Genomic DNA, 24,713 nt, shown 5'->3' on the forward strand with positions numbered 1-24,713 from the left:
AATAACTCATGACATCACTGGAGGGTGGAGTATGGGAGGGACACACAGACACGGTTGGCATACCGGAAAGCTCACAGAAATGGGTGTAGTTTTTGGCTTTTAGATTGGAAAAAAGTTTTATCAAGTAGAATAAATGGTTGCAAATCATTCACCTTTTGAAAGCATATCCACGTCATGGGCATTCAGCTCAAATGGCACTCGCAACGCCAAGGTCATGGGTTTGATTCCCTGGGAACACACATGCTGAAACATCAGTATAAATAGATGATATCTGCTTTTGCATTACAAAACAAACACGCTAACAAAAGAGACTGAAAGCAGAGATGATGAATAATACAGCACATTTGTCCCGCCGCTCAGCACTTGCTTTCAGCATTAATCTTCTCCGGTTGTGGCGAGGCTTTCCAACAATAAACCAGCAGGTGTTTGAAGATGTCATGCTGATGGAACAAAGTCATATAAATCATATGAAGTGTTAACAGATATAGTATACAATAAACATGAGGTCTTCGGTAATTGCATTGTTAGACTTGATTTATTTTCCCTGTTCTTACATGGAAATTACATCAAATAAAAAGTGCCAGGTACAAAACAACACGACAAACCGAACATGAAGACATTTGGCACATTTGTTAGATGTTAACAAAGCACCATCTCTATAGATTTGTATAAATGTATATTACCCAAGTAATGAAGTATTTTCATACATAAACACAGGTTTAAATAGACAAGATATGATTAATTAGTTACTAAATTAAATTTGAAGTAATTTTATATCAAAAATAATTCAAGACAAAGGAATAAATTAAATATACATGTTTCATAAAGTGGCACAAACCACAATAAGCGCATAAGATGTTTAGTGTTCAAGGTGTACACAAGGTTATCAACCAAAAAAAATGTTACCAATGAAGTTGGCGAGTTTGAAATCCATCCATTTAGATCTATGCACATGAAATACTCATCAGAAAGTCATTTGTTCAAGCAGGACCACGATGGTCCTTTTCATGTACGGATCCATTAAACTGCTAGCTAGAGCTAAAGGGTTCACGTCTTTCAAGTGACCTCCATACGCATCCTTTTGACGCTTTTCATTAAAGAGAAAAAGAAAGGAACGCAACGAAAAGAGCCCTACTACACTCATTAGTGTCCATTACCAAGATCCCTCCAGCACCCGAGTGCAATATGAGACTCATAACCTCAACCCAAGACCTAAAAAAACATTAATAATGCTAAAATTTTGCCATTCCCAAAAGAGTAAACACCTCACTAATTTAGTGCTCTTCTCTCTTTACTTTCATAAACTAAGTCTCATTCCGTGATACGTGGAATGGGAGGTATCACTGTACACAAATCACAAAATAAATAACAACAATTTCAGTAATATTTCAGTAGGTTTTAAAAATTACATGTTAATTAACTGTTAAACATGATGTGTGTAGTTTCTGTACCATTAGCACCTCCAGATATTTTGGCTGCATTCGAAATCGCAAACTTCCCAACTGTATAGTAGGCAAACAAAGTAATGTGTCCGAATTCACAGTATTCATAAAACAGTATGCCAATAGTGCCCGGATGACGTTCGGATTACATTCACATTACACACATTTTTACTATCTAGAACATAGTTTTTCACTTATTCAAAAGAATCACCTATATTCGAAATATAGAAATATAGATCTGTCCCAAAATCACGCCATTGGCTCATGCAATTTTGCTATGTCGGGGTGGTTGGGATGCACAAAGGAACAGAGCAATGTTTTTACTTTATTCTGTGTTCTTAGAGCAATTTAGTGCAGAAAGATCTGGAGGTCCAGTAACACCTCCCAGCAAAACTTTATGGACAAGGTCGGAGGAATTAGTTTCTACAAATTTCACACAATGTCGACCATTTCCCCTGCAACCTGAGGATAAGTGCCTACCACAAAACTCCTAACTTGCTCCTTAAGACGACAACCCTCTGAATACCAACCTTGAGCTTGAAATAAAACTAAATAAAAGAGATAATTTCACAAAAGAGTTCATTTACTCACCCTCATTATGGGATTTTTTTTCTGCAGAACAAAAAAGGATATACTTTAGAAAATATTAATGCGGCTCTCTTTTACACAAAGTGGATAGAAACCAGGAGTTTGTGATGGAAAAATATGAGATATAAAGAAAAGTTATATTCAATGCTTTGGTGTTTATCTGCAAAAGTTTTGAGTTCCCACAGGAAAAATTGTATTCGCTTGAAAAACTATTGCGTTCCCATAGAAACAATATGTTCGCTTGCAAAAACTTTTGAAGAAACTTTACGTTTCTTTTGGACACCTTGAAAAACTTTGCACTTACTTGCAAAACATTCCCCCAAGAAACTTTACATTTACTTGCATTAGCACTGAAATACAGTATAGTTTTTTCCTCCCACTTCATATTATTTCCACATATTATCATATATGTCTTGTGAGTGATCACAAAAGCATTGATATGTACTTTTTTCCTCCCATCTCATATTTCTTTCCATCATGTCCTAAATACTTATGTTCCACAAGAAAATCAGATTTGAAAAAAACATGCGGGTGAATAAATGATGATAGAATTTTCATTTTTGGGTGAATCATATCTTTAAATAAACTCAAAAGCTTATAATGCCAATAGTGACAAATTCAGTGGTAAATCTGTGTGGAGTAATGAACTCCTTGAGTAAAAATAGTTGACTGTTCTACACTTGATGTCTAAAAATAAAAATCACAACACAAAAACAAAATCAAAAACTGAAAATCTAGATTTTAAATTTAATTAGATTTTAATTTAGAATCTGAACAAAAAAAGAAAACAGTGTCACCATCTCCTACTTATTCTCTAGATGACAGGAACCATCTTGTTAAATTGAGGCAGACAAGATCACGGCTTTAGAACTGTCACTGGTAACCAACTGCAGTGTCTCTCAGATTCTCCAATGAAGAGTTTCATTTCCTAATAGAGAGAGCCCCGGCTTCAGTCTGAAGACATTTCAAAAGCCTGCCAGGCGTAATATGATAGAAAGCACTCAGCCTGACAGTGGTCCACCTGCTGATGCACACAAATGAGAATTCCTGCGCGTTGCTAAAACCAACCGGTCACAAAAGCACATCTTAAGAGCAACTTCCATTTAATGTCAAAGAATAATTTAAAGCGTGATAGCAGAGCAGGTCAACGCAATGAGGAATCTGTAATGCATCCAAAATTGATTCATAATGCCATAATTTAATTTTGAATAAACCTAATATAGTGTTGCAGCTGACTCAAATTGCTCAATAAAATCGACTCTTGGCATATGGTCTATTTTTCTTGTGTGGATCTCAAACTGGGGATTTCTAGAGGAATGTATTAATGTATGGTATCCCTTAGATTTGTTTTTGAAATTGAGAAGAAATCAATTCTCTTCCAATGCCCAACCAATTAAAAAGGTTTACCCAACAATGAAAATTCTGTCATTCCAAACCCGTATAATTGTCTTTCTTTTGCGGAACACGAAATGAGAAATGTTCTTTCCCATATAATAAAACTGAATGGATTTGAGTGTGAGCAAATGCTGACAGAATTTATTTTTGGGTAAACTATTCCTTTGAAAATTGAATGTGCAAACAAGCATTGCATAAAATACCCTTAAGAAATAATGGAAAAATAAAAAATATTACCCAATTTCAAAATTTCACTCCAAAACTATCACAAAAAATGCAACATACGAGTTAAATAGTTCAAATCAATGAACTATGAAAACTATCCTGAGTCAATCTCGGTCCAAACCACCAAACCATTAGATCCCTGACCAGAACATTATATATTAGTTCTAAATGTTTGCATTAGGTAAATGAACAGTGTGTTTGACACACTTGACAAGGTCCAAGATCAGGAGAGTTTAAATGGCACTGAATGTGGCCCCCGATGACACAGATCTGCTCATCATGAACGGTACATGTGAGGGTCCCGCACCCTCTACAGCCTCTTCGCCAATCAAACCCTGTCTGTGCAGATTCAGGATGGAGTCAGCAATGATGCGGGCAGTTTTCTTCTGGTAGCCCCCTGACGTCACCATAAGGATGGGGATTCCTCGTCGCCGGGCTGCCCTGAAGATGATCTCATCTCTCTTTATGATACCCTAAAAGAGAGGTGAGAATATTTTAGCACTCAGTGTTAAACATGGCTTCATATGTAATGAGTAATTTTAGCAAAATATCAATCTGAAATTAGTTTAAAAAATGGTTGCAAAAAATTGGTTCAAATAGCTAAGCTAATGTATTTGGTCTCTTTCTTCAGAGTTAAGTAAAATAAGGTTTACTGGCTTATTTTCCAACTTGAGCATAAAAAAGGTTTTTGCTTAAAACAAGAAAAAAAGTCAATGGGGTGAGAAAAATGGTAACACTTTAGAATAGGGAACACTTATTAAACACTATTAACTACAACTTTTCCCTCAATAAATTCCTAATTTGCTGCTTATTAATAGTTAGTAAGGTAGTTGTTAAATTTAGGTATTGGGTAGGATTAGGGACGTAGAATAAGGTCATGTAGAATAAGGCTTAATATGAATATGTGAAGAATATGTGCTTAATTACTAAAGGAAAGGAAAGTTCACACAGTGAACACACACCCAGAGCATTTTTGATGCCCCCCCACCCCCACCCCCACCCACCAATTTTTAAGATGCTATGATTAAGAAAATGCTTGTTGCCATGTATAAAATTTCACATAAACATTTAATAATGAAAATTCAATAATGTGCAAGTGAAATACAAAAAGTAAATAAACTTGCTGATAGCATTTGATTTACGAGGCATAATAGGTCACAATGGCATAGGGTAACTTCATGTGCAGGCATATCAATCACTGTCACCATTAATACACTATATGATATATGATTTTAATAAAATGTCTTTCTTCTAACCTCCCTCCAAATCTTCAAAATGAAGACGTTTTTCAGCACTACTGCCCATTCATCCTGAATAATTGATACAGAAGTTTATTGACCAGGCTAGAAAACCCTGCCGATTTGAAGCAGATCTGATATGGTGGTCTGAAAGAAAGATTGAGTGACAGCTGTACCTGTGGGGATATAGCCAGCCCTCCTAGAGGGTCTCCATCAAGAATGTCCGTGCCTGCATTGTATATGATGATGTCAGGACGTATTTCATTCAGTGCCCCTTCTGAATGGAGCTCCACTTTCTGTAGATATTCCATGTCTTCTGTGCCCCATTCCAGCTCCACTTTTCGTTTAATCGCCCCTGAAGTCAGAAATGAAGACCAAATTAGGCTTTCATCACCTTGACTGCAAACGAAGACAAAGGGAGGTAAAATGTCAGCAAACAGAATAGATAACAGCAATTCAGAGCAGTTGCACTCAAATACTGGACAAAGAAACTGCACATCCTGTTCCAAAAGTCATATAACTTTTTATTTTCCTGTATGACTCTCTGCTCTATGGGGACCAGGGTAGGCCAAATGTCTTTTGTGCTATATTCTAAGTCTAAAATTATAACAGCTTTCTAAAATGCAAGTTATCAGTCAATTAAAACTGTTTGATATAACTGGTCACCATTCACTTTCACTGTATGTAAAAGAGAAGCCACGACAGTCTGCAATAAATGTTTACTTTTAAGAAAGTAAAGAAATACCCACAAACTATTTGAAAGATATAGGGATGAGGGTGAGTAAATTGCAGATTTTTTTTAAGTTGCACCCGTTTTTTTTTTTTTTTTTTTTTTAAAAGGACACATCCTTCTAAAATCTGGTGGAAAAGCCACTAAGGGTTTTTCTGTCTTTCTTTTCTCACCAAATTTGCTGTGGATGTAACTGAAAAGAAGTAACTATTTACTTTAAAAAGGTAAAAACTAATGGAAGATGTTCTTTCGTTTATTTAAGCCTGGTTTAAAGGCAAATAGAGCACAATACCTTGCCTTCTCTGAGGCTTTTAAGACCTAATTAGTCTCTTGTGCCTTTCCAGGCAGATGAGAGAACTACAAATACACAGAGTCAGAAAACAGTGGTATGTTCTCTTTTGAACCTACTGAGAAGTCACAGAGGGAAAATGGTTTAGAAAAAAAAAACTAATGAAAATTTTAAGGAAAGTAAGGCCATGCAAAACTTATCATGAGAAGCCAGGATGTGCCTTCAATAGAGCGAGGGGAAGTTTAAGTCAGAATATTATACGTTTATAAAACCTTATGTTTAGCTGGTTACGGTATGTAAATGCATTAATGAAATCATCTCAGGTTTGACAAGTTGTCGCACAGTGAGCATTGAAGCTGAACAGAACAGCAATATTTCTGTCACTCCTACTCAAATGTTTGACAGAGCGAGTTAGAAGAGTGCAGATAACGGATGAGTTAATTGACGAAGATTATAATGTGACCATATCGGTGCCAGTTGAAGCGTGTTGTCAGTCATTCCTTCAAACCACTTTGGGCTGTTTCTTTGATATCCAACATATCAATCAAAACATTTCCTGAAGGAAATATCAGTGCATGCAAGGCAGAAAAAGAAGACCAATCACCATTCAGTATGCAAATGACAATGACATCAACGGTCAAATCGAATTTGAATACAGTATCATTGTAAGCCAAGCCAATTGTAAGTAAAAAATAAATAAATAAAATAAAATAAACTGGAGGTTGGAAACTGATTTGATTAGATTTTTTTTTAAATGGATTACTGTAAATGTAGGCATGTAGATGTATTGCATTACTGCTGGCATGTAGATATGAGAAAATATTTGTATCAGAAGCAATGTTTAAGAAGGTAGTACACAAAGATGTAAGAGGAAAACAAATATATTTTGACATCCCTTTTTGTTTGCATGCAAACTCTTCTTTATATTTTACATAAAGAAGGGTGTTAACGTAACACTAGAAATGTGAATCATGAAAAAAAGATACAAGCATACAGTACAAGAACAGTAGCATGAGGGTTGCAGGACACTGCCCCCTGTAGGAGAGCAAAAGCTGTAACCGTCAGAAGGGTGACATGCATTCTTTTATTTCCTTTCATCTGGCTTCACCTCAGTATGCCATTATTTGTGAGTGTGTGTAGGTGTGAATTTGTATAGATATGCAAATAAAGAGCAAGTCCAGGCTAAATTAGTCAGATAACGATGATCCAAAGCGCTTCGGCTTCTCGTATCACTGTGGGATAGGATATCTTTACATAATCAGGATCACTTCAGATCCTCATTTACACACTCAAATGCACATTAACTCACTCTTTGCATATCCATCTCCTGGATAGATGTGGCGATTATAGACATCCATTATGTAAACACGTCTGTCTTCCAGGAAATCCCGCTCGTGGCCGTTTCCCTGCAATGTGCATCAAAGAGCAAATGTAAGTTCATGTTATGTGGATTCCTGCTTGTTGGACTAATAACTACAACTAAGATCAATGTTGCGGCTGGTTTCACTAACTACAGTGCATTAAATATATAATATATAATAAATATTTGGTCTAGTGGTTAACACCAATATGATTGGTGATTTTAGGAGAAAATCTGCTGAACTCTACATAATGGATTTTAACACAGCCAAATGTGTTACAATGAACTGAAATTACTATATTAAATTAGAATATTCTATAAGTCAGATGCAGAGAATAATAAGGGTTCAAATCTGTGGAAATCTGCAGAACTCGGTGGGTGAAATCCCAGTTTAAATGCTGCAAAAAATCATATTTTGTCTTGTTTTCCATTTAAAAAAAAAAAACATATACATCCTCAAAACAAAGAATAAACCATAAAACAGTGTGTTTCTTGGAAAGTAAAAATGTGTAAAAATGTTAACAATAATTACAAAATAATTGTATTATTAATTTGTTAATAATATGATAATCTTCCTTCAACACATTATCAAAATGACCAAAATCACCCCATTCCACCCTTAATAATAATAATAATAATAATAATAAGGCAATAAAAGACATTAGAAAGCTTTCATTTTCATTAGAAAGCTCTTCGGGTAAAATTAATAAACTTGATTTTGCTTCAAGTAAATTATGTTGTTTTTTGGGGAATTTTGTAGGAAAACAACAAAACTAAAATAATTATTTTTGCAATGTATCCCATGGAGACAGACGGCAGGAAATTTTGGATACAGATATGTATTTCATAACTTGTATTTCATGTATTTTACAAAACTATTCATTCACTCAGCTCCCACAAAAATCTCAAAACAGCTTGTCAACAATACTACAATTCAGTGTATTGCATGTGTCCAATGTGAGTGCAACTGCTTTTGTTTCTGAAATAGAGCATGACTGACAGCGAGAGATGCAAAGATGAGCTTTTCTGTAGCTCTCCACTGCTAAGTGTTGAGCTCTGTGTTCTGAAGACATAACATTTCCATCTCTCTTCATTCCTTCCTCCTCATCTGTCACATACAGCGTCTGGCTATTGTCACTTTTAATTTAAAACTGCTGCAAGGCCCACAACTCATGTGTACGACTCCAGTCTCTTATTCCAAAACAGCCTTGTCTCTCTGCTCACAGCAACCATTAGCCAATTACGAGACTATGAACCATGCGTTAAGGACACATTCACATTCTCCTGTCTGCACCATCTGTGCACTCAAGCAGCAAAACCTTGCTGCTGGCAAAAAGATATCCATGTAGCAATTTTGAGTTTGGTCCTCTGAAATCTAACGGGCAGCTTACATTAATAATATATACAGGAGTGATTACTGAACATGCAGCAGCCCTTAAGTTGCACTAATGGTCTCTAGTAGAGGTGAACTGTTACAGAATGGTAATATTACAGCATCTAATGCGTCAATGCTATTATAAGACCAGAGGACGGAAGGTACAGTATTTCTGCATCAGAGATCAAGTCTGCCATCACCTCGGAACTGGAATGCCCAACGGCTTGTTTATACATATAAAGACATTCTGGAAATATCAGATGGACCATTTCATTGTTTTCATGTAGATTCGCCCTCTTTAGTTCGCTACAGGCAGTTAAAGAGGTGATAGAGAATGCTGTTTGGATATATGAAGATATTAAGTTATCATGACCTATAAAACTGAATTAGAAGAGATGCTGGGATTATTTTGTAAATGATAAATAGCTAAATTAAAAAAAAAAAAGCTAAATAGAAATATAAATACATTTCTAAACTTGACCTAAAATTAAAACAATAACAATTACGTTTTTAAAACAATACGTGATAATTCAAAATATTAACATAAAATAAATTTTTTATATTTAATAAATATAATTAAACATTTAATAACAGCATATAAATAACATTAAAATAACACCGAATAAGAGCAATCCTAGTATGAATTCAGCTCAGGCCATTTCTTGATTCTTTTAATGTCCTGTCACTTCTCCAACTCATCAATATAAATGTCAAAAGGATTTTTTTTTTCCTCATTAAATTTTTTTTAGACAAGTTAACCCCCTTAACAGATACAGCAAATTAATCTGCACATTCGCATTTCTGCAATGACGCGTTGATTTTTCAAAAGCTCATCGTTCTGAAAAGCGAGGTGTGCTCTGATTGACCAGCTATCCAGTACGTTGTAACTAACTGGCCGAATACCTCAAGCGTGTGACGGAAATGTTACGCCCCATGCCATATTTGGAAAAACAAAGCGTCTCCAGGAAATGGCGGTGGTGGCAACAATACTACAGCGAGAATAAAAGTTAAGCCTTCTTTCTTTGCGTAAACATTTGGGAGGTGTTATGCAAATCTTCCCACACAGCGACGTAGATATGTGGAGACGTGTTTAAATTAGGCGTTTTAGGAAGGCGTGGACGAGTCTTACATTTTATAAAGAATTTCTCTTTGGGTTTAAGACTTTAGCCTTTGCAACTTTACTACACAAACAGCTTATAACACTCAAAAGACAAAGGGAAACTTTTGACCTGACTTTAAATCATTGTTGGGTATGTAACATTCCATGGGTGCTAACAACTACTTTTAGTACTTTGATTCCTAATATGTCACCTCATTGTGCAGATAATCCTGGTTATTAGCAAACACTTATGAATTCATATATGCAACTGTTGTCGCCTACAGAGACCATTACATGTCATAACTTTAAGCCTTTAATTGGAGCTTTAATGCCAACGTCTCCCCTCTCGATATTTTCACAGCCATTAAACCCAGCTGAGACAGCGCTTTCAGGCACATTTATATGCCAACATGAAGATTCCCACCTTTGTTCTGCTTGTGGCCCTCCATGAATTATTCACCCGGCAATGGTATTGATCTGATCTTGTTGGCTTAGTCGATGAGCAAAAGACTATAATTACAATCAAGCCACACTTAAAAATGCTTATGCCAGTTTTATGTGCTACTGTTGCACCAAAATTATCAGGAACAACAACTCCTGGGTCCGTGAGAACTTAATTAATAGGCTGGGCTAATTAGCAGAGGAGGTGACTCATTAGGAAGGAGAGTGCAATAAACTGCAAATTTAAGGGAAACATGTTGATTTACACTAATTAAAGGAAGGATATGATGTGTTAAGACTGGTATTCGACTGAAATGGCTGGCTGATATAATGACTATTGTTTAAAAGTTTGGGGTTGTTAAGATTTTTTAAAATTTTTTTTTTAAAGAAATTTATACTTTTATTCAACAAGGAATCATTAAATTGATCAAAAGTGACAGTAAATACATACTTAAAATAACTTATAATGCAACAATGAGAATTTTTTTTTTTTTTTTTTAAATCTTGGTTTTCACAAAAATGTTAAGCAGTACAACTGTTTTCAACACTGATGATAATAAGAAATGTTTCTTAAGCACCAAAACAGCATATTACAATGATCAGAATGAAAATTCAGCTTTGCCATCATATTAATAAACTACATTTTAAAATATATTTAAATGGAAAACAATTATTTTAAATTGTAAAAATAATTGACAGTATTATTGTTTTTATTGTATTTTTCATTAAATAAATGCAGACTTGGTGAGCAAGAGAATTCTTTCAAAAACCACAAACTTATATATGCAACTTAATTATAGCAATAAATAAATACACACATACATACATTCACACACACATATATATATATATATATATATATATATATATATATATATATATATATATATATATATATACACACACAGTATATACAAATAAATAAATAAATGAATAAAAAACACATTGTGAATTGTTAATTGACAGATCTGCAACTAACACAAACTTTTGCTTATCGGCAAGTCAAATATCATCTGATTTAACATCCTATAGCAGATATGTATATATATATATATAAATAAGTTTATCACTAATTAAGACATCAACTGTGATCACATTTATAATTAAAAAAAAAAAAAAAATGTAATGTACTCAATAGCGGTTGAATATGAATATTTCTACACGTATGTGTGAGAAAGTGACAGGGTTCAAGCGGACTAAATCGAAAGGGACAGGATTCCGGCAAACAATACCAGAGAGAAGTCATTTTACTAGAAGATCAAGTTATGACATTTTAATAAAAAAATAATGAGGTAAAATAAAATGAAACAGCCATGGTTCCCCATAACATATCTTATATGAAAATTGATGGAAAATTGTAATTTTTTCAGCAAAGATCTTTCACTATAGGTGACATATATTTTGCTTTCGTGATTCAAATTATCTTCTTGAAAAACTATAAAGCACCAATATTATACTCACTGAAAACCTGACAACATAAAGAATTATGGATGTCTCAGAAGTGACGAGTGTGACAGCTGTCATCTGAAACTCTTTGTAGTTGATTCTTAATTCAACTCTTTACCTCCTTGGTCCTTGGTTGTGAGACAGCTCTCTTTTTCATTCTGTTATCTCATCAAGCACTTCCTTGTCTCTTTCACTTCTCTCCTCTTGCTCAGGTGAGCATGACGTCAAACCAAATATTTTCTGCTCACCTTCACTGTCCCCAATGTTCACAGAGAGAAGCTAGATCACAATGAACATGCATTCTCACAAGTGCTTAGCTGCTTTGTTGTTAATTATTTCATAAGTCAGCCTATAAACACACTTGTGACCAAGCAAATATCAAGATGATAAGGATAAATCAATGACTGGCATATGGCTGATATCCATGTGAAGTCTACACTCTTGGTTAAGGATCATAAAACCTGTAATTTAGTGAGAATGATTAAAGAAAGGTCATATTTTATTAATGAGTGGGATAATTTACCATCTCAGCACTGAATTGGATATGACATATTCTACTGCTGCTAAGACCAACAGAATGGCTTCTTACAATATTCATATCTGGTCTCTAAAGGGGTCATATAATGCAGAATACATTTTTTCTGGATCTTTTGAAAAAAGAGATTGATATACATTACTTTGTAAACACATAATGCACGTGTCAGAACTGTCACGACTCTGTGAAATATTATTACAATTTAAACTTTTTACTACTTTAATATATTTAAAAATGTAATTTATTCAAGTGATGCAAAGCTGTCTTAAGCAGTTGTCTTCTAATATGCTGATTTTGTGCTCAAGAAATAAGACTGAGATGTATTTTTTAGGATTCTTTTATGAAAGTTCAAAAAAGAATCACAATTATGTGAAATATTAATAAGCCCAAACTATTGAATGGAAGTCTACATCAACAAAATCTATTTGGAGTACAAAACACATAGATGGTTAAAGTAAGATTTAAAACTAAATATTTAAAATTAAAATACATGGTAAATAATTCACTATTTATTAATACATTTAAACAGTATTGAAACATATTTGGCCAAAGAAGCCCTGAATGAAGATGATAGGAATCTCTGTTAATGTTCTATTTGATATATATTTCATGATTTTTTGAAAATATTTAATTAAAGAGCTTAACCACCCGTGTGCTTAGACAAAACATTTTGGGGGATAAGCCAACTTCTTGTAAGTTGGTAAAAGAACTAAACTACAGAAAAAGCCATTACCTCATTACACACTATAAGAGCATGTACAATATCATAACACACTTGACAGCCCAAAAATGTAGCATTGCTATCATTGAGTGGTGATTGCCATGGCAATCATCTTAATGATACACTCAACAGCCAACACTAACGGAGTCATGACAACAGAAGAAAGCACGTTTCAGCTGCAGAAGAGTAAAAGCTGTTGCATATAAGTAATCAGAGTGCAGAGTTATTGATTTTGCCTCCAAAAAGGGGGTATTATCTCGTCTACGGCGTCAATTCCATTGACTGACAGAGTGGAGTTGGAAAAGGACTGCTCACCTGATGGGCGTCTAGATCAATGATGGTGGCCCTGGAAACTCCTTCCACCCTCTCAAAGAGAAACTGCAGAGGGAAACACACAAGGGAGGCAGTTAGGTTGTGTCTGACAGAGGAACAAATTGCAGAGAGGTTTGTGGATCTCACGACATAGCAACAATCTGAGAGTGGAATGAATGTGGAAAAAAGAAATCGATGGATGAGTTTCAGTAAAAAGATGATACAGAGATACCGAACATGATATCTGTATCCCCCAAAAGTCTGTGCAGGATGGTTTAATGAAACTCAGAGCCTGGATTGTAAAAGGTTTAATGACATGTTTATGTAAATAATCCTCTTATCTTTAGTCTGTTTATTTCTTAAATAGAACAAAATTCTATTATTTCTTAACAATACCAAACAGCTCCTACACTGAATATGATAAGCAAATCCACAATCCAAAAATGCTCATTTCCAAAGTAAAAATGGCAATAACAACAGCAGGTGAATAAGAGTGGTAAAGTTACAGTAGTAAAACAACACTATATGTAACCCTGGACCACAAAACTAGTCTTAAGTCGCACGGGTATATTTGTAGCAATAGCCAACAAAACATTGTATGGGTAAAGATCATGTTCCCTGAAGATATTTTGTAAATTTCCTACCGTAAATATATCAAAACGTAATTTTTGATAAGTTGCTAAGAACTTAGATTCTCAATATTTCGATTTTTTTGCCCCATCAGATTCCAAATTTTCAAATAGTTGTATCTCAACCAAATATTGTCATATCCCAACAATCATGCATCAATGGAAAGCTTATTTATCCAGCTTTTAGATGATGTATAAATCTCAATTTCAAAAAAATTGGCCCTTATGACGATTTTGTGGTCCAGGGTCACATTTTTGATCATTTGGAGATGATTGACATCACTTGATTAAGTTCCTAAATGTAATTCAAAATGGATTTAAAAATATATCATATTAAATATATGGCATTATTTTTCATATTTAATAATAAAAATATATTTTTAAGTGAATTTGGATAAAAAGAGTTGAGTAAAATATCTATTCACTCAGCAATATTAGATGTTGACATTGGTCATCATAATTTCAGTCAGAAACTGGTCAAAGATTTTAACTGTTTAACTGTCATGTTATTCATATTATTTAGAACAGTTTTGATGACTAATAAATTGCTTTTAGGGGCGCATTTTGCAATCTCTAATGTTTAGATGCAAAGATCTCACCTTGATCGCCAATGTGATGTCAGCGTAGGCACAAAAACCTCCTCCTTTGTCACTGGAGCAGTGGTGGAAGCCTCCTCCTGCTCAAAGCAGAAAAGAGCCTTAAAAATAGCTCACTGCATAAAAATGGCGCCTGTTTTCCAGTGCCACCACAAGATTTCAATCTGAATGTTCCCTCAAAATGTGGGTGATTGAAAGACTAGTTTTTAATTAGGATCGTATTTATACATTCAGGCAACAGATCCAATCTGTCCTCCCGTGACCTGCCACATTTAGCCTCATTAAATGACTTAGCACTCCGGAAGCTCCTCTATGGGAGCGGGCCGGTTACTGATTAGCATTTATTGCTTATTCACACGACCCCGCTTGCTGATTCACACCTTTCAATTACTGTGCAACACCCTCCAGAGAACAACGTGTGCATTTGAATGAATAGTCGTCGGTTGTCTATTAATGTTTAGCAATGCAGAGGCAAAGAGCGGCTCTGTTGGAAATGGCTAAGCTAGCAGGAGCCACGCTTTTTCTCCCAATTTCTTCAGAAACGAGGATGAGATTAGAATAGTGAATGTATTGACACATAGCCATCTTTGGGGAATTTTGAATGAAGTTACCAAGAGAACAACTGTGTTACATCTTAATATTAAAGAGTCTAGGGCTATCGCACCAGTGGTACATGACTATTTTAAAAATATATTTTAAATAATAAATAAATAATTTAATATAATAATAATTAAAATATTTATTTAATGTAATTATTACATATTCTTTGCTCTTTTTTCCACTCAATGTCAGGTGAACGGTGACAAAATTAGAGGGAATTTGTTGTGACTAAGTAATATTAGGATGTTTGAGAATCACTACTTTAAATGATCAATAGTTTGTCTGAGATGGAATCAAATATGCAGGGAGCACAGCAAATCCATAAGCCACACTGAAATGCACTTATTCTCTTGGCAATTGTTTTTCAAGGGATGATCGGGAACATTAGAGAGAGAACTCACCCACATTTATTGCCCATCCTCGATCCATTGCCAGCTTTCCAGCCTAGGTAAAAAAAAATTTAAAAAAAAGAGAGAGAGAGAGAGAGAGAGAGAGAGAACACTTTACTTTCATGGTTTCATTTTCCAGCTGGCATTTTTCCCCTATCGAGTCATCAATAAATGAACAGAAAAACAGAAATCTGTTCATATGCTGGATAAATCAAAAGCAGAGTAACTTGGCGCTAAAGCTGAGGGAGGATACAACATTATCTGAACTTCTTTCATCTCTGATTATAAATCCTTTCAACTTCACACAGAAGTTCTGTGCATATATCGTCTCCTAATGGTTTAGGAAGGGTTTTGTGCAGCTTTTTACAGAGCCTGTGCATTTCTAATATTTAAAATACACTCAGTTTAGTCATTTATTTTAGTTGTTAATGCTTTCCTCATATATTCTTTCCTTTATTCACTTATCTGTCTCCTATCTTAGTTTTGCATTTGTTATTATGAACATAAGGGAAACCCAATCTATCGAACACATTTAACGGCAGAGGAATAACAGGAAATGTCTTTAAAATAGCATTTCTATCACAGCAAGGGTTATCCATTTGTCTATCACAGATAAGGCCATCTTCCAAGAGTGGTGCATTCCAATGCGTTTTGCAATAAAAAGAAAACTTGATGCTGCTTTGTTGAAATAATAATCAGATTTTCACCCGTCTCAAAATGAGACCAGATCGTGTTTTCTTTTATCATTTCTTCTTGTCAAAAGTAATCTAATTGCCTCCATGTGTCTTTGGAAGCTCTGAGTACTTAGCACTGCAGTACCATTCAGAGTGGTATAGCCTTAAATAAGGTTATATTGAGGGCCATTTTTTTATAAATAGTGTATTTTTTGCTTTTTTATTCCTGATATACAGTACATATACACATACACACAATACCATTGAGGTCATTAAGGTTTTTTAATGTTTAGAAAAAGAATCCTCTTATGCTGCATTTAAAAACAGAAATTTGGTGAAATATTGTTAAACTTTTAAAATAACCATTTTCTATTTTAATGTTTTAAAATGTAATTTATTACTGTGATGGCAAAGCTAAATTTTAGCAGCCATTACACATGATCCTACAGAAATCATTTCTGATTTGTGTTGCTTATCTCTTATGAATTTGTATTATTACACAATCGGAGATATCAACTAATGATAATTTTAGAGCAGTTTAACTGTATCTAGAATTGATATACAGCCCAGTACACTCATGACACTCTCCTCTGAGTGCATTTAAAGCTACTTTCAGTCACTCGTGAAGTAGAGTGCCAAACTGAGAGGAGAGCTCCACACATGTACGAACGAACACACACGCACACACACACACAGTGCTCTTGAGCTCAATCCCTTGGCTGCAGCCAGTGCATGGCTTTGCATAAGGAGAAGGTTATCAGTGAGCCTAGAGCCCTGAGCTGCTCCTAGGAGGCACAGCTCAGCTCAACTCCGCTCTATCTTTCCTTTTTAACTTTCTCCTGCTCTCCCTCTCCTCAGGGTTTCTATACTGATAGAGGATCCATCAGTAAAACTGCATCAAAAGTTTGAGTCTGCAATCATTTCAATCAATTCAAGGACCAGAATGCATATAAATTTACTCATGATTAATATTTTATTCAAATCATCCAGTGCTCTCAATGAAACAGAAAAGGCAACATGGAAAAATCCTATACAGGCCTCAACAAAATACGGATTTTTGGGCCAGTAGTTCACATTCAGTTCAGCTGATGTATATAAATACACACATAAATGGAGAAAAGTGCACCAAGGCTGCATTTGTTCATCAAAAATACACTAAATACAGCAATATTGTGTAATATTATTACAATTTAAAAACTGTTTTAGATTTAAATGCACTAAAATGCACTATTTTAAAATTTTAACACACTATTCTATTTTAAAATTCCATTATTCCTGTAATGGCAAAAACAAATTTTCAGCAGCCATTATAAATGTATTTTTTTTTAAGAAATACTTCATGCCAGCTACAATGTATCCCTGTTGTTTAGAATTTTGCTGCAATATGATGAAATACATTGCAAAACATTATTGATTTATTTATACCAACACTTTCCAACTGATGCAAAGACTATCACAAGTCACTTGCACACTTTGACAAATCCCCACCTGTGTTTCATTTCACTCCCTAGACCCCTAAGCAGTGTCTAGTAAACACAAATCTATGAAACACTGGGACAATGATGACTCAGTTTCCTGGGACACGATTAGAATTCGCTCATTCACACTGGCTCTGGGCCATGCTTATTTTTAAATGTATCCTCTTCAGAATCTAAATAAGGCTCATATCAGTGCCATTTCTAGTCGAACTACCTAAATGACATCACAACCGCTCTCTAAACTCAAGCTTGACCGCCCTGTTTGTAACTGAAGTAGTGCTATTAAAGCAAAGACAAGTGTGCACATCTGATCTCATTCATAATCATCACATTAATACTCTGATAATAAACAAATCCACAACAACAGAACAGAGATTAATGATACGAGTCTACCCATTATGATAATTCCTCCCAAACGCCCACAATTACACAGCGGATGTTGTCCAACCTTGAACTTCCTTGCTCACTACCTAAGACGGGGACGGCCCGCACATACTCCCATGTTCCCCGAACCAGAACTACAGCTCCATCCAGCCTGTCGACTGCTGACTGAAATGGCAGTCAATTAGCAGGCCGTGAGAAGGGCTCAATGGGAGGTATAATTATGTTCTCGGGCTGAGAGGGACGTGTGGAGCACACTCATCGTGAGTTCGTCTGCTGCGCAGTGCAGTCTGTCAGAGCGCAGATGCACTGTGGAGAACACCTGGCATACCGCAAAGTAATTTACTGCAGTCTTTTACATCACTGGAATAACAGGGAGGACAGAAAGTAGGGAAGGACGTCCTCAAGATGCTACTGCTGCTAGAAGATTGACACCAACGTGCCTTAAAGGAATTTCCTGGGTTCAGCTCAATCAACAGCCTTTTTGGAATAATGTTGATTACCATAAAAATTCATTTCGACTTGTCCACCCTTTTCTTTAAAAAGCAAAAAATCTGGGTTACAGTCACAGTGAGGCACTCACAATAAAGGTGAATGAGGTCAATCTGTAAACATTAAAACACTGCTTTAATAGTATAGCCACAAGGCGTAAACAATATGGGTGTTAACATGATTTATTATGAAAAAATTGCTTGCTAAGTTGGATTTAATTGTACAGCTTTAGTCAAGTTTTAACAGGAAAAAAAAAATTTTAATTGCTTATATAAAATTATATGCTTCAAAATTCTGCTTTTAAATCATTGTAAGCACTTCACTGTAACCTCTATGTTTGCTTTTTTAAAGCAAAGTTGTTGTTTTTTTTTTTTTTTTTACAAGTAAACATTATTTAGGTGGTAATATAGTACACATATAATGCCCAAGTGCTTCAGTTGTTTGCAATTTACACAGTCTCTATTGCTTCAACAATTTTAGATTCTGTTTGAATCAGTGAATCATCTTTAAAGGAATTGGTTTAGTTGTTCTGAATTTTCAAAAAGACTCACTCTGCCATTACATTAACATTGCAGAAGCGATTTTCCACAAGCAATCACCTCTCACAATTTCCTAAGAAAATATAAATCTCAATTACTATTATTATAAATACTGTGATACACTCTTCTCGGTAGAAATACCAAATGGTTTTGAAAGTACTAGCAATTCTCAGTTGTGTTCTCATTGTGTGCTTATTGCTTAAGTTTAAGCAAATAAAATATTTAAATACAACAATTTAACCATCAGAAAGCATTTCCTACAGAGAAAACTGTCATGGGCTGAAGTGCGCAAACATCCAAGCAGGTTATTAAGATCCAAAAACAGAAACCTCCTTTGAGAAATAAAACACTGAAATCTCATTAGGAATTGAAGCAGCAATCTCAGCCTTTATTTTTTGTTTCTCTGCTTAACTCCCAAGCAGAAAAGCAGCAAGTAATGTGTCTGCTTCTATGATAGCTTCAAAAGAGGCTGTTAGTGTTAATGTGGTTGTGTTACCTGTGAGAAACTCCTCCGAGCGTCTCTATCACAGATGTTCAGAGCCTTTCTTACCGGCTGTTCCTCCCCAGGTTATTTCAACTTATGCCAATGAGAGGCCCAAACTAGGCCCTCACAAACAACTTTCTGTCACCAAATGTTCCTGTTTCCTAGCAAAACTTTGAACAATACTCCATGGAGCTGGAGCCTGAGCAAGATGATGACTCACTGTATTACATTCTCCGAGCAGTATAACACCTGGTGTTGTACAAAACGTACTGAAAAAAATCCTAAAGCAATGTGTACACCATTTCTATTAAAATTTCTCTGTACTTGCTTGCAGCATAAACAGAACATTAGAAATAAAATCCTGTTAGAGCTTGTAGAATCTTAAGACCTACAGAAACACACGAGATGGATAAGCTGAAGGATTTTCTTTTGACTTTCTATTTGATATGTAAAGATGTGTAATCTATCATTAATACAAAGTCTTGCTGCTGGACAATATAAGAAAATTACTTGGGCATCTATAGCAGTGGTTTTCAAACTTGTTCCTGGGGACCCACAGCTCTGCACATTTTGCATGTCTCCCTAATTTACACACCTGATTCAGATCATCAGCTCATTAGGAAAGAGCTCCATGAACTCAAATGAGTGTGTCAGATCAGGGAGACATGCAAAATGTGCAGAGCAGTGGGTCCTGAGGAACAGGATTGAAAACCACTGATCTATAGCACTTTAGAATCCTGAAATATGTTTATTTCCGTTTGATTCTTGCAAGTGAATTGTATGCTTTTGCTGATCATAATAGTCCAAACGGGAACTATGTTTTCTATTAAACATGTTTTCTAGGTCTCACAGTTGAAAGTCTTCATTATAAAAAAGTCTTTATTACACTGAAAAAGAAAAGTTGAGAAAACTTCAGCAGATTTTACTAGAGATTATACTACAAAAAAAAAAAAACAAGTTGAGAAAACTCAAAAATCTGCTGAAGCTAGTTGCCTTAAATTTTAAATTTTCTCAACTTTTTACTTTTTTTCAAAAGACCTTTTTCAGACACATGCCCGAATTCACTAAAAATCTCATTTCGATCAAAGACTAATAAATATTTGTTACAAAAGTCTGCAGGAATGAACTGTATTGACTGTCTTACACACTTGCCTTTGACCACCCAGGTTGTGTTTTAAATTATGTTGAGATTATTCTTGTTGTAGACTGCGATTAAAAAAAAGTGTCATTCGAATACTTTAAAATTTATTTTTGTGAGAGAAATTACAATTGGAATAATATAAACAAATGAGCTGACCACCTAAATCTCCTGAGGACAAGAGGCTTTGACATGATAACAGTGCTGAATTATGATATGAAACTGTTCAATAAATCTGAATCCATATGCCACTCCACTGTTCAAAAAAGTTCAGTATGAATTCATAAATTCCCTATATTGTGCATGTTTTAATCTCCACATATACATTTCTGGGTAAAATGGATATTCAAAACCTACCATAATGGTTCCTCCTGTTTGCGTTCGCAAAGGTTTTAGAACTTTGCGCTGTACCAGGAAGTTGGGCAGGAACAGGACAGGTGGGATTTCTGTAATGGTGGCAACCACCAGCGACCACTGAGAGGGAAGAAATCACATGCACATTTTTTTTCAAGGTAAGCGATCATGCTATTCTGGGTCTAAATTACAATTACTATGCCATCTAAATTATAATGAACAAATATTGTGAAAATAAAAAATTGATGCTGTAAATACCAGAAATAAAAACAGAAAGCTATAGGGGGATGTTGGTGGATTGTACAATACATCAGGTTTCCAATCTTGCTCTGGTAGTGAAAAATAGTTGATGCAGGGGGCAATTTAGTGGAAATGCAAACTGGTGGCAAAATGTTAAAGCAGGATAAATAGACTGTACTAATACACATTACAGAGTGAAAAAGTGTAAAGCAAGTACAAAAGATTCGGTCACAGTAGAACTCAGATACCTCTCTGGAGCCCTCCAAGATAGCGTTCTGCATGCATTAAGGGGAAGAGAGAATACATACATAGAGCCGATTTAAAGGGTGACCAAGTAGCTGAACGATAAGCCTTCATAAGTGAGAAGAGAGCAGTACACATGCATCACCAAATATAGATTCAGGAAATCGAATGCCTAATTTAAAGGAATAAGTTCACCCCCAAATTAAAACTGTCATTTATTTACTCAACCTCATGTGATTCTACGTGCATTTCCATGAACACAAAATGAGAAACTCTGAAGAATCTTCAAAGTTCTCTTACACAACGAATGTTTTAAAATGCCACATTGCATTACGCCATTCATTTTAACTAATTATGGGTAAAAATATTGATTTCTGATTAAGTGATCTTCATTAAAGCAAGCTCGATTCTATGGCAGCATTCCCGTATCGCTTTTCAGCAGCAACATGTCTGTAGGCAAAAACAATTGAATTTGATACGATAAAAAGGGCCATTGGCGGTAAAACAGCAAGAGCATGTGACTCTTCTTCTTTTTAGTGAATTTAGTGAACACAGCGCAACCAGTGTAGTCCGATTCACGACCCCATGACTCTTCTGAGTTGGTTATTTTTGTTGAATTACAAAATACAGCTCAATTCAGGGACAAATGACTCTTTTTAAAGAGGTTCTTTTTAGTGAATAAAACAAACAACACAACCATCATAATCTGATTCACAAACAAATGAGTCTGTCCTTTTTATTGACTCATAGAGCATAACTAGTGTAGTTCGATTCATGAACAAATGACTCAAAGAGCCAATGCCTTTAATCAATCATTCAATAGAACATCTTTTTGATGCTCTTTCATCGGAAGTCTAAAACTGAAGAGTTAATATTTTAAAATAATTTCATACATGTTTCTATAGCAGTTGTACGCAAGAAACTATTTAAAGTTTACTTCGGCATTACCACTTGACAGCAGTTTTTGGTAGTGATGATTATTATAAAGCTACACAAGGATGAGTAAATAATTACAGAATTTTCATTCATGTGTGAACTGCTCCTTTAAATTTTCCTCACTGTGCAGACTGCATGATGGGGCAGCTGACTCATGGGTGCTTTAGAGCCTCTTGGCAGACTGCAATCTTTGCAGAAGACTGCGAACTGATTGATTTGGATTGAAATAAAGGCCTGCTCGGAGTAATCCAGTGCAATTTGCTATTGTACACTTCCTCTGTGCATCACTGGCTCATTGCTGGTGAGATGAAATGAGAAGTCTAGATGTCTTTTTGATAAAGTAGGGAATGTCCGCACAGTCATAATGGGGCTATAATATATTAAAATTGATTCTTCTTTTGGCACTGATCTCATAGAAGGTCTTCAATAAGTACATTTGCAATTTATTGCAAGCCGGTTTGAGGTAAAGGACAAACCAATTAGAAAATCAGAATATTTCGTTTATAATTGGCTATTTGTATTGCTTATAGTAACCTTTTGCCATCAGTATATGGAGTTATGGGTGCCAGGAAAAGAAGTGATAACACAGGGCATGGGCACAGCAGACACTGCATCTCTACCTTGAGTCTGTTCAGGTAACGCGCGGTGTGAACCACAAGAAGATCCGCCTCGCTGGCCTCCCGGGCATGAACAATGATCTCATCGGTGATGAACTGCTCCTCTGGAAACAAATCGATGTATCATATGAAAGCAACAACGACTGTGAACAAGAATATCTGACAGTTGAATAAAAATACACGGTGAGCTGTGGAAGCTCAGCACATTTTCAACTGTTAAGTGAACTAATGAGGAAAAAGAGCTTGCGCTGCTGACTAGCTGCCAGAGTTACACTTTGCCCCTGACCTTGCAGCAGCGGCTGAGAAGCCAACATCCTCTTGCTTCTGTTCCCGAGGGGAGTTCAGCTTCCCTCATTATCTCTGCCTCACTGATTGCTCTTCTCTCTATCGTTCTCTACATCCCTCCACCTATACCTCCCCACCACCGAACTGACTTGCAGCTCTTTGATTCCCCAATTCTTTTGTATCACACTTTATAGATCACCTTACACACTGGTCAGAGTGCCTGCCTGGCAAACTCCACCTGCAGTTGTGCTACACACCTTTTAAGAAGCGAATGACCTTGCCCCATTTGCCAGCGTCAAAGGGATGCAGCTTTTCCAGACCCATGAAGGTGATGTTGTACTCTGGGGAATAGACAATAGGCAGGCATGTCGCAGGGACCTCTGTGTAAAGTTCAGTTTGGTGAGAACTGTGGAAAGATGAATATGTAATGTAAATAATCATGCTTGCAGCATATAAGAGAGTGTAAACAGTAATTGTATCAGTGTCAGGAGTTATTTTGCCATTATTACATGTGGAAAAATTACAGCATGTAAATTTTTGAAAACAATACCTACCCTTTCTTTCCTCCCGAATCTTCTTTTTTTGACATTGTGGCCACAGCCTACCAATTTTCAACTTGAAACACATCAAATAACAGCATTAGTGGAAAATAGTCACTATCAGTGTAGCACTGTTTTTCTGTAAGGACTCTGTAAGGCTACGCATTTGCTGCGGTTTATGGTTGCCATTCATATACAGATAGCCTATATTATAATGGAATTGTTGTTGTTAATAATGTACATACATCGTTATTTCTTTACGTTTAGTATTATCAAACCTATCCTTGACGTTCGCAATGGCAAAAACTACAGATCCCAGAATGCCTTGCTTGTTTTGCGCAGGCGCGCTAGTAATTTGGAAGACGCCACTGTGCAGGAAATATTTTCGCTTTAGAATATCCTTCCCGAAGTATCTGGGTAAACGACATGGACCTAACGCGACGTGCAAACTACTCGTTGAAAGATACAGCCGGACCCAACTCCACAAAAGCATTTTCTTTTTTGACTTGCTTGAAATAAAAATTCGCTGTAAATGTGAAATCGGCACGACTCACCTGCTAGCCATTTTATATTTCTCTTATTTCTACGGTGAAATTATTCGTCGTCTTGGCGTTTTTTGTTAGTAACAGAACACTTGCAACAATCCTCTTAATGGATAGTATTGTTGTTTCTCTTAAACATTTGCAGACAAGAGGATTGTGCACATATTTAATCGTTCGCTTGTAGTTCCTCCCTAGCTTCCTGAGGGGCAGCTGCGCTCCTTACGCACGCGTCCCTTACTACGTCATACTGACAACAGTACTGGACTCTAAAATGTATAAAATTAGTTTTTGTAAGAGTTAAGCTGAGGTGTATACGGACAACATAAATTATTCAACACTGATCCATCAATAATATTAATTC

The 24,713-nt window shown here is 35.7% G+C and overlaps 1 protein-coding gene across 1 annotated transcript; it reads right to left on the reverse strand.

Annotated features, from left to right (window-relative positions):
• Positions 1–516: 516 nt before the first annotated feature.
• Positions 517–24,713, reverse strand: hdac11 (histone deacetylase 11). The gene is made up of 11 exons (XM_058791722.1): positions 24,365–24,713; positions 23,826–23,886; positions 23,529–23,677; positions 22,990–23,090; positions 20,954–21,070; positions 15,423–15,465; positions 14,425–14,501; positions 13,200–13,262; positions 7,217–7,313; positions 5,065–5,243; positions 517–4,123 (listed from the first exon to the last, which is right to left on the reverse strand). The coding sequence occupies exons 2-11, from the start codon at positions 23,858–23,860 to the stop codon at positions 3,884–3,886; spliced, it is 1,101 nt and encodes a 366-aa protein (XP_058647705.1). The 5' UTR covers positions 23,861–23,886; positions 24,365–24,713; the 3' UTR covers positions 517–3,883.

This window comes from Onychostoma macrolepis, chromosome 11, assembly GCF_012432095.1.
Source record: "Onychostoma macrolepis isolate SWU-2019 chromosome 11, ASM1243209v1, whole genome shotgun sequence".
Lineage (NCBI taxonomy): Eukaryota > Metazoa > Chordata > Actinopteri > Cypriniformes > Cyprinidae > Onychostoma > Onychostoma macrolepis.